The sequence below is a fragment of the Amblyomma mixtum genome, chromosome 10 (assembly GCF_055824585.1).
Source record: "Amblyomma mixtum isolate Tamu chromosome 10, ASM5582458v1, whole genome shotgun sequence".
Lineage (NCBI taxonomy): Eukaryota > Metazoa > Arthropoda > Arachnida > Ixodida > Ixodidae > Amblyomma > Amblyomma mixtum.
In genome coordinates this window covers 40,605,288-40,621,970 of record NC_143021.1, presented here as the reverse complement: position 1 = coordinate 40,621,970, position 16,683 = coordinate 40,605,288, and the positions used below count along the sequence as shown (strand labels likewise).

The following is a 16,683-nucleotide window of genomic DNA, read 5'->3' as shown; positions in this document are numbered from 1 at the left end:
CTGCCTTCAACGCATTGTAGAATACCCCTCAGCTTACAACCACCTCCTACACATCTGGGAGGCACGGCATGGCCTCCTACATAGATGGTGACGACAAAAGCACAATCGCACACTTAGCGCCGCATAGCACACCTCATGGAGCAAGCCCAAGGATACATCTCCCAGCTGTCCACCCAAAATTGGCTCCGGTTTTGTGTTCCGCTCAAGGGTACACTAAGCACATCCGAAACCTGGACCATCCTCAGCGCCTCCTCAACATGGACACCACCAAAGCCGCCATCCATCACACCTTGCAGACCATAGCCCACACCTATAAGGGCTCCGACCAAGCTCTGCTGGACGAGCTTCAGACAGAATACTTTGGTGCCCACCACCTGCCCCCATCCAATGCTCCATACACCAGCCTCCCCAACCCAGACTGGATGCCCCCATCACCTATGTCTATGTTGCTGTGCAGTTGGCCACCAGGTCTAACGCCCCGGAAGTGGACAAAATTATGAATGCCATCATACGTAACCTCTCCAGGGAAAACATTCAGGCATTTACGACATACCTAATTGAGCAACAACGGATCCCTGGACAGCTCCCTCCAGAGTGGAAACATGTGGAGGTCATCCTCATTCCCAAGTTCAACAAACCTCCTTCAGTGAAGGCACTCTGCCCCATTCATGTCTTGCCTCGGCAAGATTTACAAACAGGTCGTTCATACCCACCTCTGAAACCGTACTGATGCTAAGAACCTCTTTCCCCTGTACAAGATCGGTTTCCACCCTGGACTTTCCACCCAAGACGCCTTTCTCCTGCTAAAAACGACGTACTCACGGGCATGCCATCTGGAGGTGAACTTCAAGGGGCAATTTGACAACATCGCCCACACAGCCATCCTGAACAGCCTCAATCATATCAACTGCGGCACCCGCATCTATCAGTACATCACCGCCTTCCTCTCCAACCGCACTGCCACAATCGGCATAGGCACTATGCGATCCCAACCCTTCGACACTCATAATAAGGGCACCTTGCAAGGAGCTGTCCTCTCCCCACTCCTTTTTAATATCGCTACGGCCCCCTTGGCCCACCAACTAGCTGCTCAACAGGACCTCAGCTGCACCACGTATGCAGACAATATTTCCTCAAGGTCTACACGGGGCTCCCTCGCAGCCAAGAAAGAGGCTCTTCGAAAAGCCATCCTAACCGTTGAGGATTTCTTCACCAGCAGTGGCATGCAACAAGCCCTGGAAAAAACTGAAGTGATTCGAACACACGGACCCCGCTACAAGTCACCTGGCTCTATCTGCCTCCGAAGCCATGACCATCTCATTGAGAAATGCCCGCTTATTCGGGTCCTTGGCCTCTGGGTTCAATATGACGGAAAGCCCACCCACACCCTGTAGACACTCCGCACCTCAGGTCTCAATGTCACCCGCATGATCCGCCGAATAGTGGGGCACGGAAAAGGCACGCGTGAAGCGGCACTCTCCGACTCGTCAAGGCCCTTGCTATCAGCCGCAGGATTTGCCAGGATTTGGTAAGTGGAAGCCAAGAGCGGGAGATCAACTACAGGCCATTTTTCTTGTCGATCACAGCACTGTGCAGTGTTATGTTCCAAATGAGAGCAGAAAGCATCAGAGTGATAAACTAGAAACACATTTTGCAAGAACAGGTTTGGTCTGGTTTATTGGGTTAACGTTCCAAAGCGACTCGGGCTATGAGGGATGCCATAGTGGAGGAAGGGCTGTGGGTTTAACCACCCGGGGTCTTTTAACATGCACTGACACATCGCACAGTACACAGGACTCCAGCATCTCGCCTCCATTGAAATGGAACTGCCACAGCTAGGATTGAACCCACGTCTTCCGGGTTAGGTACCAAGCACCATAACCACTGAGCCACTGCGTGAGTTTTTTTTTTGTACGTGTTTGTGTGTCCTTTTTTTCCGAAAGCAGAAGTAAAATATAACTGTTTCACTCTGGAATGAAATCGTGGAAAGAAAAGTGACCATCTTAATGTAGGTCGCTTTTTGCAGTACTTTTTGCCAGTGCATTTACTGCATGGTACAGGCACCATGTACAGGGTGCTCCATATTTATCAGTCAGGGTTGTAAAAAAATTCTCTTGCGCAAACCACTGGTCTATTTCTGCTAAAGCACAGACCACAGGGTAGCTTATGATATCTGTGTTTTCCGATAAATGCTTTAACGTCGGAATTTGCCTGGGCTGCCAAGAATCGGTGAAGGACTGGAGTCGTCTGTGCGCGGAATTTTCATGGAGGCGAGCGGGATAGCCGATTTGAGAGGCTTTGCCATCTGGTGAACTGCGAGGCAAACAATATCCCTGCTCGGAGCTGGGGTAGGTCTCGCAGTACCCCAGTTGGCACAGCCTGTCAAATATGCTGCTCCGCTTACCTAGACGAAAATTCTCCGTGTAGACAACTGTAATTTTTCGCCGATTCCGGACAATTCAAGCAAGTTCTGATGTTTAAACCAATTATTGAAAAATGCAGACTATCATAAGCTACATTATGGCCAGTGCTCAAGTTCAAACACGTAAGTAGTTTGCGCAGGATAATTTTTTTTACAACCCCGACTGATAAATATGGAGCACCCTGTATATCAGGGCATACCACTTCTGTAAACAGCAGCTTGCATGCACAGTCTCCTATCAGCCATGAATGTAGGTTGCAATGCAAGCTGGGCTAGTTGGAGGCAGCACATAAAACTGTGCACAGTGTGAGAAATTAGACAGCAATAGAACAAACACATATGCGTGCCAGCACTGTCTTGTAGCTGTGACAAAATAATATCTGCAGCCTGAACTTGTGAGGCAGTGAGGGTATGTGTATGTGCTCTTTCTATTGCCATTTGGTTTCTCATGCTGCATGCAGTATGTCATCATTGGAGCAATCGATGCATTGCTGTAGTCCTCGCAGAACATTTTCAGAAAACATCCTCCTCCTTGACCGAAGGAATACAACTTGCTTGGATGCTGTCAGTGCAGCACAAGGGCTTGAAGAAGCTGATCTGGACCTGCAAGCACACAAAAGAACCATGACAGCTGCCCTGGCAGTAGAAGTGCAACTTTCCCCTTGTGGTTACCCATGCTTCCCGACAACTTGAATAAGTTTTTGTTTAGCACAGTGAAATGCGTAGTGGATGAAGCAATTGCACTGACCGCCACAATTAAAGTATGCAGGTTTTTATGCAGTTGATAAAAAATTATAGCAACCGAAACAGAAGGAATTGCAGATTTAGACCACGACCTAGAATAAGAAAAATTGAATCTCGGCCCTAAGGGTATGACACGATAGCGTTATTGGTCTCCTGGGACTCCTCATGCCCCTCCTGGAGCAGTGGTGCAGCAGTTAAGCGATGCACCACTGCCCTGTGATGGAAGGTGCTCCCAGTGGTGAGCCCCATGTTGCTCTTCCCGAGCGACCAATCATTAATTTAACTGCCACCTGCCAAAGTAGGCAGTTTGCTCACTATCTGGTGGGAAGGTTGTGATGACGCCGCAAGGTCACGTGACCAAGACGGCCCACCTGCCTCCCATAGGTTGCTCTCTGCGCACCACCTGCCCGAGCCATGCACGCGGTTTTTCACACACAATGCTGACGCTGACACCGGATTTTCTGGTGACCGTGGCGGGTGGCAGTTAAATTAATGATTGGTCGCTCAGGAAGAGCAACCTTTGTCGCTCAAGTCCCACCGGTGACAGCACCTGCCATAGAAGAGCAGTGGGGCACCTCTAAACCACTGCACCACTGCGCCAGGAGTGGTATGAGGACTCCCCCGGATCTGTGAATGTAGAGTAGAGAATGATGTTCTGCATTTATGGGAAAGAACCCACTACGTTCAACTCATCGCATCATACCCTTAAGGTGGAGCTTTCAATTTCTACCTTACTCCTCCAGCAGCAAGAGCCCATTTCCCATTGTTGAACATGACGGCCAAGTAAATGAATGAATATATTTAATTTTGGCATGACTGGCACATTCATATAAGGGGGGGAAGGGGAGTGCTAACCGCCAAATAAAGTTTGATTTTCATATATAGCTGTTATGAAAGAAATGTTTATACAGGTTACTGGAATGTTCACTGTATTTTACTGTATCATGCATGTATTCATCACTTTCTTAAATATACTGTAATACACCTTAAGGACTAATTAATATATGCACCCAGATGAGATTTCTGACATTCAGTTTTAGGACATTATTAATGTAAAGCACAGCGGGGCTCAGCTAGTTGCTTTATAGCCAGTCATAAAGCATTTCATCTGAGTATCCTCAACCAATCACATCGCTACAGTACTAGTTGATTTACTGACCCCTGTTCATGAATGTGATTTGCAGAACTCACACAGACTATGCGCAAACTTTCTGAATGCAGCTGATCACTCCTTGCATCTACATCTTTATCCCTTTTCATCCCGAATTTTTGTGGCGAGCACAAAAATTTGTGGTGGTTTTATCTCGTTAAGAAGCTATTAAAAAGCTTGTAAACAAATTACGAGGGCAGTAAGTACAGCGGTTTTCAAGGGAGAACCATCTCCAGTATACTGAACACTGGGATTTATTTGTTGCCCTAGGAGTAGCACATTTTCATCTGCACTTTAAGAATTGCAGCTACTTTCTTCACTATGAAGCACAGACTGTGGTTGGAATTTTTCTGCTTTGCCGCCTGAGTACGAATTGACATCAAGGATTGAGTAGTCTCCAAACAAAATTTCCTGAATTTCCTCATTAGTGAGAGTCTTTCCTACAAATAAAACAACCAAATGGCGCTCAGAAGCATATTACTTGCACGACAAATCCACATCAGGGTGTTTCTCGAACGATAGTGGGAGTTATGTAATTTTGGCACCAAACAATATTGAAAATCAAATGTAACCTGCTTGCGCAGGGATTAGAACAATACGAACAATTAAATCCTAGTGACCAGTACATTGGAGATAAAAATATTATCATATTGCAAAAAAACTACTCACAACTAGGGCAAACTTTTAACCACATTGTTTCAAATGAAATTTGATTCACTTGCGAGAATTTATATATTTGAATTGGATGAAGAGGAAACTTTAAAAGAAATTGTTTGCTTGAGCATATCGCGCGTGGCGGTCTGCTCGTGGAAGCTGCCCTCCTAAAAAGATGCGGCCAAGAGAGGAACTATCATGATGGAGATATTGCTCGTCTCTTCCAGAAGCCATCCAAATGGTTTTGGTTTTGATTTAGCTTTGTTTGATTTTTTCATTACTTTTTTTCTGATGTCCAGTGTAGTGGTCGCTAGGTTGGAAAAGGTTATAAAGCTGCCGATTTCAATTTAAGTTTTACATGCAATAACAAATATATTTTTGAGCAGTAAAATATAAGAGTATAAACCAAAAGTAAATAAAATTCAATAATAATTTTAGTAAAACATGGATTAAATAAACAAATAACTGAACAAACTCCAAGTCCTGCCCCCCAACCCCCCCACCTCCCAAAAAAGTTCCGCAGTCCCTGCCCTCTAATGACATTGCTCTTTTGCAGCTGAGCTACTCCTCACCAAAGTATGTCTGTGAACCCAGATACCTTCTTCTGTCCCAGCGTTCCCCATGAGTGGTGACTATGGACTTCAGACTGCCCTGTTCCTGCTCATGACTTATGCCTGCACCGACCTGCCCACTAGGACTGCTGCTGAGAGAAGCTCAAGATTCTGGCTTACTTCCACGACTGCCACTGATTAGCACTGGCAACTGATCTCTCCAATAGTGTGCTGCCTTCGTTGCCGCCACCACTGCCTAGAACTACTCTAACTGTGCTTACGGTGCACTCGCAAATGCCATACAGAGCTGGGTGTATCGACGGTACTGTTGTCTGCATTGATGGTGGCCCGGCTAGCAAAGCTGCTGCTGTCATTCTATATTCAGAGCTTGATTTAATAAAGTTGCACTCCAAAGAGTGGAAATCAAATGCAGTTTGAAACAAAGGGGACAGGTGTGTTACTTTATCCCACAACAAGTACATGCACCATGTCCTGCATGTACTGTGAAATTGAGAATTGTGGTTTACAACTGCAAGTTCACATCTCAATTCCAAACTATACACTCACCTATGCACTAAAACTTCAGTTCCTCAAAGACCTACATGTACACAGGAGTATAACGAAGAGACGGAGGGGTATTAATAAACCGAGCATGTCACCGCTCTGTTTGGGAGGGCGCACTTTGATGGAGATTAATCTTTCTTGCTAACAGAGCAGAAATATACAACAGAAAGCACAAAAACATGAAGCAGTTAACCAGCTCTAGAGATTTAAAGAATGGTACAACAGCCTAAGAGAGCTAAATAAGGCCCGGGAGTTTTGGAAGAAGAATCATCAATATAAATCGTGCACTAATAATACAATAATAAAATATTAGATATTACAATAAATTTAGTCCTCACTTGAAGAAACAGAAGTTTCAATTCTTTGTGTTCGCACATTACCTACAGAAAAACTGTTCAGGTTAGAAAACGCATGAAGGAAAACAGCAAAAATGCTGCCAATGCAGTGGGCCTTCCGTTCCTCTCTGTAGCACTTCCACAAGAGTATTTCACAGGGTGCCTAAAATACTAAAGACACCAAATTTTTGCTTCGTGTTTTCTTTAAAATGATGCATTAGACATTAATATACATGTACCACCGTGCGATATTCGCCTATGACCGGTAAATAATTTAGAATTGTATTTCTTCCCGACATTGTTTCGGTTTCATCAACTGAACGATGGCTCTGATGTGTAGTTGGTATCTAGGTCACGTGAGACACGATAAAAACGGCAATACAACTGCTGATACGTCATTTGTTGCCATTCCATTTCTAGAAGCAGGCTGGTGTAAGTGTTGTATTGAATCAAACCTACGTAAAAGCATGTATAGTGAAGTTTCTTCCTGCTGACGCAACCTAAAGGCCAATTACATGTCACCGCCATTGTTCGGTTGATAAAACCGAAACGAGAACAACATGAAATAAGAAATCCAGTTATAAATTATTTAGTAGTTGCAGGCAAAAGCAAGTGGTGATCCATAAGTTCAATGCTCAATGCATCATTTGCAAGAAGAAAACATGCAACTAAAAATAGGTGTCTGTAGTCCATTAAGAGTTTCAACTTCGAACCACTTGGGCACCTGACTCAAAGGCAACCAGACGAAGGGTTGTCTTGAATTCTAGTATACCAAAGCAACTGCTATACACGGCGACAGATCTGGGGGCATGTTGCCTCATACAAGTTGCAACAGACGCTCTCAAGTGGTTGCAAGAAGCTGTGGCCTATTACATGCCAAGTTACCTTCAACAAAGCTATGTTTTGGACACCACCGCACATGAAGGTTTATGGTTTATGAGGGTTTAACGTCCTAAAGCAACTCAGGCTGTGAGGGACGCCATAGTGAAGGGCTCCGGAAATTTCGACCAACTGGGGTTCTTTAACGTACACTGACATCACACAGTGCTTCCACACAAGACTTTTTTTTAGGAATTTTAGGCATTAGGAAACCCGCATCTTTCAGGTCAGTAGCAGAGCAAAACAATCACTGAGCCACCACAGCAGCTTCACATAAAGGGTGCTCCCACAGAACAAAAGCTGTTATACAAGTACAAGAGGCTGTGTATAGCTTGTTCTACATGGCACACTGTCTGCTTATGAATCTAGTACAGACTTGTACAGATCTAAATCTGCTGCTTTCATTCCGTAGGCAAATTACATAGGTGCATTGGTGTTTCTCCAACTTCTCTCTCTGCAAATCATGTAGCTGAAAGTGCTCAGAATAACTTTTCAAACAACAGCGTACCATAAATGCAGAGGTGCCAAAATACACACTCCACAATAAAAGTAAATACATTGCGGGCATGCTTTCAAAAATTCAAACTTTTTAAAACTTAACCAGGAGCACGCTCTGAACCGGTGGAAACAGCGAAAGTATGCATTACGCCATACCAATCTCGGCTCACTGTGGTAATGAGGTCAAGGTAGAATCCAGCTGGTGGAAGGATCTGCAAATAAGCAAAGGCGCACGCTGCAGATCAGAGTAATGCTACAAACACGGCCCGTTTGCACAGATGAATTCAACAAACTCGTTCCCAGAACTGAGTACAGCAAGTGAGGGCTCCTGCTGCAGCAGAAAAACAAAGTAACGACATTGGTAGCTGCTGGTTGATACACACACGAATTAATTGTTTCGTAAATGCACTAGATGTGCATTTCCAAAACAATTAATTACAACAAACGAAACAGTGTAGTGGATTCACTGATACAGTAAGTGCTGCACATGCTGCTTGCATGGAACTGCGCTGGAAAGTGGTTATAGCAGCTGCTGCCTTGTCCCTTGACAGCCACATGAAGTCCACACAGCGGCTGCAAAGCTCTCCTCCAAAAGACATGCTGGCTCAGCGTCATCTTTGGTTTGTCTGAATACCCTCTCGGTGCCCTTGGCAGCGGCTTAAAGGCACGCACTGCCTGTTACTTATGAATGCATTAATTTTTTTCTGGAAATCTTTCCCATAGCTTCCTCGAATGCATTGGAGCACACAGAACAAGTGTTGGGAAACTATGGCAGGGACAGCCATCCCAAATGTTTAAACAAACGCAAAGAATTACACCAATGCAGTTATTTCGGTTGTAAAACGATAAATATTTCCATGGGCATCGACCTAGTGCTAGCTGAAGGCTAATGAAGTTACGTATTCCTTGCGGCATCCGTCGCCTTACACATGAGTTACTTGGCAGTGACGGGCCTGAGCGGATAAGCACAATGAATGCATTGCTGCAGTCTCATGCTGTACAGAAGGTTCGTGGCACTCCGAGGTACGCCAGTTTTTTTTTTCACACTGAGCCAGCTCATATTTAAACTTAGGCTCCCCGCTGGCCAGCAACCCCTTCTTTCGCTCTTCGGAAGTATCACAAAGAAGCTGATCTCCTGCATTGCAGCACCGCGTGAAAAAGGAAGGAAAACATACAACTGGTCCGCACAGGTAAACGCCACCTTCCTGTCGGGAATCCCGACGCTTTGACAGCGCAAGTCACGTACCCCATCTGCTGAAGCTGCGAGGAAGGCAGTAAAATCCCACAGTCCAGCGCGTTTACGCTGGCACACACAGAAATAACAGCTGCGGCCAAATTGTACAGAGGCCATGAGCGAAGGAGATGAATCTTGAAAAAGACAAACCTTCGTTAGAGGCAGCCGACAATCGATAGGAGCACAGTAACAAGCATGCAACAGTCCTTTCAAGCGCGAAAAAACGACCTCATCGACGCCACTCCGCGGTCTCCTCGCGCGCCTTCACCCGCACGATGTCGCGAAATTTACATCAGAAGACGCTGCATTAATAATCAAGACCGTCACACACTTGCGCAGTCGCGCAGCAGCTCTTTCAACAAGCCACAAGGCGATGAGAGAGTGACGACGAACACTTATCTAGTTGGCGGGCAAGTACGAAACAACATCGCGCGTGCACAATGAATTATTTTGACAGCACTCACCTCAGTCTGGAAAAGGTTGAAGGCAGGGCTGCCTTAACCATGAACTGAGAGCAAAATTCACCGAGCTCGCATTTACCAAAACAGCAGCGGGCCGATTCACCAGAGAGAAACGAAAGCGCAGATAGCGCAACGAGGCGCTGGCGCACACACGAGTTCGCCCGTTCTCTGAAACGCGCGCCATCCTCGGCCTCTGGGTTTGAGAGTTACATGCCGCAAAAACAGAAAACCGAAAAACCCTCCGGCGTCACATCCGCCAACCGTCCTCCTTTCCACCTACTCTCTGGGCGCGCATGCGCAGTTCTGCGGAGTTTGCTCTCGCGATGTTCAGGTCACTTTTTACACTGCGATTTTTACGAGTGTAGCTAGCAGACGACAGAAAAGAGGCGGGGGTTTTGAACACGCGACGCCATATTTGAAACGGCAGCCGTGACCGCGACGGATCCCCGCCTCAATGGACCGCGTCATAAAAATACGTGCGGAAGACGGCAGCGAACTGCAGGCGCGGCCGTGCATCACGGAAGATGGAGCACTTATTTTCCACGAGAACAAGGTCGTTTATATTACCGATGGTGAGTATATGAACTTTTTTTCTGCTCTAGAGACTGCCGGCGGTCTCAATTTATAGCAAAAAAAAAAGACTGTAGGATATCAACACATTTGATACTTTGTCCGTTTGCGCCACGACTTGTGTGTGTGTGTGTGTGTGCAGTCGGCGAGCCTATCCTCATCGAACGTGAAAACGCTGGGCTTCACGTCGAGCGGAGTGCGACATCGGTCTTGCAGGCGTCTGCTCCGGCCCTTCCAGCCGCGCCGCCACCTGAAGAGGGATGGACACCTGCCAAGACCTCCTTACTGATAGAGCTCGTGAAGGTAAGAGAATTTTCTGGTCATATGAGACCTAGTGAGACTAAACTTTTCCAATAAACGTTCGTACACGCGATATGCGCGCAGCGCGCATAATACGCGTACACGCACGTCGATCTGGTGGAGAAGTTTAATATAATGCACCGCACCGGCTCATTTCTGTGCCGCGATGGACTGCACGTTCATGCATGCGAACTGAGTATGCTGAGCAGCAGTACTCATCGGAAAAAAACTTGGCGGCGTACGTTTGGCAGCTTATAGCGCATGCATATCACATCGAAGTGTTTCGATGCATATGCGATATCAGCTGATAAACGTACGTCGCGCAGTTTTTTGTATTATGCTTAAAATCTGTCTTCATCGGTTATCGATGATAATAGATGCCAGTAAATTCCTCGCGCACCACCTTTGAATTGAAATTTGATGTTAGGTTTGAAAAAAAATCGTTTTTTTGTTTGCTTTTGTTGACGAAATTACTGTAATTGTGCACGAATTTAAACGCGTTCTTTTTTTACCCCCACTGGTTGCTTCAGAACACATAATGGGAAGCAAATGGTACGGATATAGTGGTCTTTTTTTTCACTACTCTTACACGTACAGCAACCTCAACTACTAGGCTTCTTAGCTAGGAAGAGAAGTCAACTTTTCGTAGCAAGCTGAGCATATGCGCGCGGGTGGCACACGGGAGCGAGCGTGGCTACGAACATAAAGGGACGCGTCATTGAGAAAGGGAAATCAATAAGAGCAGAGATTGTGTAAGGAAGGAGGACATTGCCAAAGGAGGTCCGTGTAGCCACGTTAATGCAACCTAAAAAGGTAATATTGGTGCAATGTTCCAGCAGCAGTTCGTGCTTCTAAGCTGTTTTCGTGAGCACTTTATATGTATCCAGATACATGTAGTAACTACATGGTACCCTGTTCATATATGCAGGCCCAAACTTGTGATGGCACCAGGGTCTTCCACACAAAAAAGGCTATGTGGGAGGATGTGGCAGTGCATGTGAACGCACAGTTCCCAGCAGGCACTGTCACTCCTCTCCAGGCTGAAAACAAGTGGAAGACCCTGGAGCGGGCGTACAGGAGAACTAAGGACCACAATGACAAGTCCGGAAGGGGAAGACGGACATGTAGCTACGAGCGGTAGGTGTAAAGCATGCGCAAGCCTGGTAGAGTGCCTGCAGTCTTCATAGCATATGTATTTTTACGCAGTGAACTGGCAGAAATCCTTGAGAGACAACACAGTGTGCAGCCAATTTTCTTGGCAGGGCCCGGCCGCATGCAGTCAAGCACAGAGTACGTATCTTTCAGTTCACGATCAAAACATGGTTCGAACAGAAGGTATATAAATGCGCTGTTGCATACTGTTGAACCACTGAACAGTTATAGATATATGAATTTTGTTTAAATTGCCTGTTTGTAGTATCTATTAATTAATCATGGACGTGGTTCTAGCTGATACATAGGTTTCATCTCAGATATCACCTTTATGTTAGACAATCCACTGGTGTCCAGTTCATTCTGCATTAATTCATGAGCAAGCTCTTGGTTACATTGTGCATATGTGCCTTCAGGTCTAATGTCTAAGTTAAAGCTGGAAGTCGTAGAAGTATGATTTTTACTTACCGTCTAAACAATATATGTATGAACCTTACAGCTCACCTTGCTTGGTTACATATTTGGTGAATAATGTGTGTTGATGTGCACCAAAAGTTGAGGTGAAAGTCTTTTATTAGATAAGGAAGGTGCATGGCTATCAAGGTGGCTCCAAAAGTTTATTATATAACTGCATTAGCCAGGAACAAAAGTTTATGCAATTGGAACATTGTGTCGTAGCATTGAAAGGAACTACTTTCTGTGGTACCATCAGGTCTCAATTAGGATATGCGTTTCTTATATATGTCTGCGACAGAAATGAACGGAAAGGAATAATGACACTTAAGTTAGAGTATGATTCATTAACGAATGGCTGAAACATTCAACAGGCTGCAAAAAAAATTCCTAGGGAAATTTATTGCAACTCCGAAATGCAGTGAACTGGTGCTGCAAAGTTATACAGTTAAACTCAAAACGACACTCGTTGTGTGTGCATAACTGATTACTGCTGGCATTTATGAAGTATCTAGTGCTACAGCATTCAACATGAGACACCAACTTGACCAATCCAGATTAATATGCAGACTCAACAGACATTGATGAGGGTTACCAGTTACATCTGAAAAAAGAAATTTCCAGCTGAATGCCAAGCTGAAGTGATATCCTCCAGCAGGAAATGGAAGGTAATTAATCCCACTGGTGTAGCTCCAGCTGAAGCCAACTAGAAAGATAAATTTTTCACCTGAACATGATTTTCAGTCCAATATTCCAGCTAGAAACAGATGTCATTCCAGCCAAAATTCAGTTTCCACGTGGAAATGCATTGTTTCCAACTTAAAACGTGCAATTGCCAGTTCAGCAACCCAGCAGGAAATGCGAGTCTTTTTCACCATTGCTGCCATATGAAATGCTATGTGAAGGAAGTAACAAATTCTTTGTTCTTGCTTTTCAGTGCCACAGAGGACACACAAGAAGGGCCGAGTGGGTGTGAGGAAAGCGTTCCAGAAGCCCCACCGAAGAAAAAGAGAGCACGGAAAGACAGCGCAGAAAAGTTGTGTGACATATTCGAAAAAACCCTTGCCAAACAGAATGAAAAACAACAAAAAAGACATGACGAAAGGATGGAAATTGAGAGGCAGAAACTGAGTTTACTGGAAAAATTGGTAACTGCATTAGAAAAAAAGGCCCACACGGATGGTGACTGCTAAAGCAGAGAGGCGCTAACATATCATTTGTATTTTTCACTTTTTATTGTAGCAATGAAATCTGATTTTTTTTGCTAGGGCTTCCTCGAATGTGTCACACAGCTTTATGCATATTTCTTGTTTCACTCATTACCTTGTCAATATTTATGTTAGGACAGTGCACGTTATTGTAGTAAAAACAGCACTTTTTCTCCGTGATACAAACCATCTGTGATGCAAACCCCCAGGCCTGGCTAACACTGGTTCTTTCCCAAGTTGTCGTCTCACATACATACTTAATCTTCACACATACATGCCACATACACACATTCCACAATGGATATTGGTAGTTTCTTACCCTGTCCACGTGCAGTGCGGCTGACGTGACAGCAATGAAGGGTACCAGTCTTTTCAGTGAGGTAAATATTTGTATAATGCCAGTACTGTGATGCTTTTTCTGGCATTATTGGAGCATTGTGACCACACAAGGCAACCATTCTCTTCTTGATCAAGTTTCGTAATTGTCTCACCTATTGTATTTTTAGTCAAGCAAACACAGACTACTCTAAAAAAAAAATACTGTAATGCATGTCGAAGGAATGGCAACTAGGCAAACTTACATTTGATAAACCAAAGTAACCAAGCTATAACCCAGAGCTCTCTCTACAGTACACAGAAGCAGCACATGGTTCAGAGAGGTGCATTCACCAGTTTGGCCTGATTACAGCATCAGTATGAATATGGTATTGAAGAAACCTGCCTAGAAGAAGTACACACATAAACAGCTTCCTCTTCAAGGCTGCTGTGTTGTGAGAAGTCCTCAGAAAACGAGTGAAGTAAAGACTCTTGCGTGCATCATCTTGTATGCAAGCCCTGCAAACAAAATATACAGAGACAGTGTGGTTTGTTTTAAGGGGTCTTGTAAGGGACATCAAAAACCTCACTTCCACTTGTATTTTGTACTACAGACATCAACACGAAGAAAAGAACACGAAGAACACATAATACTCTATACAGTGAAAAAAGAAACATGCATCCTTATCGCACGGTTTGTCAGCATTATAAATGGAATACATGCAACTGTACAAATTAATTTTACAGTGAATCGGCATACATCCTTCACACATATATTATCATGAACATGAATAAATGGATCAAAATGTGTACATATACACATAGCACCCTTCACATGGAATTTGTCAGCATTTGAAAAAAGTCTGCAAGTACATTTTATATGCATCAAGTAGACTACAGACAAAGTCAAGGTAAGAGGTGCTCCTTCACAACTTTCCCGCCGCAGTGGCTCAGTGGTTACGGCGCTTGGCTGACCCAAAAGATGCAGGTTCGATCCTGGCCGCGGGGGTCAAATTTTGATGAAGGCAAAATTCTAGAGTCCCGTGTGCTGTGCGATGTCAGTGCACGTTAAGGAACCACAGGTGGTCAGAATTTTCAGAGCACTTCACTACGGCGTCTCTCATAGCCTGGGTCACTTTGGGATGTTAAACCCCAATAAACCAAACTAAACCTTCACAATTTTCCCAGAAAGAGAAAAAAATGCACATTTCAGAATTGCGCACTGCAAAAGTACATTTAAACAGACTGAAGAATAAATACAATTAGGAAAAGGAACACACATGCAAGATAGCTAGGCTCAACTTCGAAAATACTACAGCCGGCCTACCGAAACGCAAACACAACAGCTAGAAATGCAATTACTAAAGCATCCTCGCAATGCAGTCTCTGAATGTCGATGGGCACGGTTCAATGCCACTGTCATCGTTCTGTGCCATGACATCCAGACCTGGTGCTGCCATCTCATCATCATCCTCCTCATCATCATTGTAGCGTATGCACCAGTTGTGCAGAACACAAGCTCCAATGATGATGAGGACGACCTGCTTGATGGAGGCGGCATTTATGTAAAATAGCCGCCTGAAACGGTTCTTCAACAGCCCGAAGGCCCCCTCAATTACAACCCTCTGCAGGCTGTGCGTCCGGTTGTAGTTTTCCTGGTATGCAGCCAGCCCTTTTGTAGAGGTCTTGTAAGGCGTGAGTAGCCAGGGCAGCAACGGGTACGCCGAGTCTCCAAGCAAGTACCCGCCTTCAAAAACATATATAAGACCTGTTAAGTAAACGTATATCTCAATTTAGCTAGAAAATTAAGGGTTGCCATGCATTTTTAAGTTACAAAATTTCTGCATCTAGTGCCACATATAAATCAAATGCATGCACGTTTCTCTAAAATGATATCCTCACTGATTTCTTTGCACATTGTTCACTTTTACACAGACTACATGTTTCTTTTTTTTTTTTTTTGCGCGCGTAAAGAATTATTCATTCGTACCTCGGCACTTGTCTTCTGCATCCTCGTAAAAAAAACTTTTTCTCAGGACGCGGGCATCGTGAACGGATCCTGGATATCCGGCGAACACATCAATGAACTCCTTTCTCTCATTGCAAATTCCTTGCAGAATCACTGAATGGTACTTTTTGCGGTTGTAGTACGACTGCTCCGATTGCGCTGGCCTTGGGATTTCGACGTGGCATCCGTCAATACATCCAATTACTTTCGGCAGTCCGCCCATCCCCTTTTTGTTGCTCATTTCCTCGAATAGTTGGTGGCTACGCCTCCGCTCCTCTTCGTTTGGCCAGCGGATAACTTGTTCTGATATGCTGAACAAGAAGTCGAGGACCCGATTCAAACTGTTCTGCACAGATGACTCAGCCACATCAAATTTGTCTGCTATTTGCACCATGGTGCTCTGCGTGGTGAGGTAAGTCAAGGCAATCAAAACAGTCTTCTCTGCTGACAGTCTTGGCCGGCCGTGCGTAGCTTGTGGGTAGAAGCCCGACGCCTCGAACTTTTCAGTCAGGCGGCTCGCTGCTTCCTGGGACAGGCGGAATAGCCGCCGAAACTCCATATCCACGTACCGTGGCACAGTACTCTCCACGTACAGGGGTACACGGTTCCTTTTTCTCCTGTGAAAGTGCAGCGCTAGTTCCAGCATCATACACTGTACAGGTGCAGTCAAAAGTAAATGGAAGGCGCGACAGCGTGGCAAACCATGTCGCAGCGCTTTCTAACGCCGGCTCTGGAAACTGCTTAGCTCGGTCGCCAGGAAGCCGCGCGCGCTATCAGCAGACCCTTGTATCGAGCGTACGGCCATCACTTTCGGCGGCTCGAACGGATGCTTGTTGCTTTTCAAATGTGACACCACGGATTTCACGGGCGCTGCCTGCGATGAGTTTGAAGAGCGATTTGCGCCGTTTGAAAATAGTCAGCATCTGGCCCGTGCTCCTTGTGGCGGCGAGCGAACGCTGCTATCATCGGCGTGTTTTGATTGCTTAGTGATGATGACGCATTTAGCGGCAGGCAGCGCCCGTGAAATCCGTGGTGTGACATTTGAAAAGCAACAAGCATCCGTTCGAGCCGCCGAAAGCGATAGCCGTACGCTCGAGACAAGGGTCTGCTGATAGCGCGCGCGGCTTCCTGGCGACCGAGCTAATCACTTTCCAGAGCCGGCGTTAGAAAGCGCTGTGACATGGT

The 16,683-nt window shown here is 45.3% G+C and overlaps 1 protein-coding gene and 1 long non-coding RNA gene across 2 annotated transcripts; one reads left to right on the top strand and one right to left on the bottom strand.

Annotated features, from left to right (window-relative positions):
- Positions 1-1,649: 1,649 nt before the first annotated feature.
- LOC149325648 (uncharacterized) lies at positions 1,650-9,732 on the bottom strand. The gene is made up of 3 exons (XR_016286436.1): positions 9,496-9,732; positions 7,954-8,009; positions 1,650-3,025 (listed from the first exon to the last, which is right to left on the bottom strand). It is a non-coding gene; the product is annotated as an uncharacterized LOC149325648 (long non-coding RNA).
- A 145-nt stretch (positions 9,733-9,877) lies between these two features.
- Positions 9,878-13,383, top strand: LOC149325647 (uncharacterized). The gene is made up of 5 exons (XM_089562482.1): positions 9,878-10,064; positions 10,205-10,365; positions 11,291-11,499; positions 11,569-11,652; positions 12,905-13,383. Exons 1-5 carry the CDS (start codon positions 9,947-9,949, stop codon positions 13,158-13,160), a joined length of 828 nt encoding a protein of 275 aa, XP_089418608.1. The 5' UTR covers positions 9,878-9,946; the 3' UTR covers positions 13,161-13,383.
- The last annotated feature ends 3,300 nt before the right edge of the window (positions 13,384-16,683 follow it).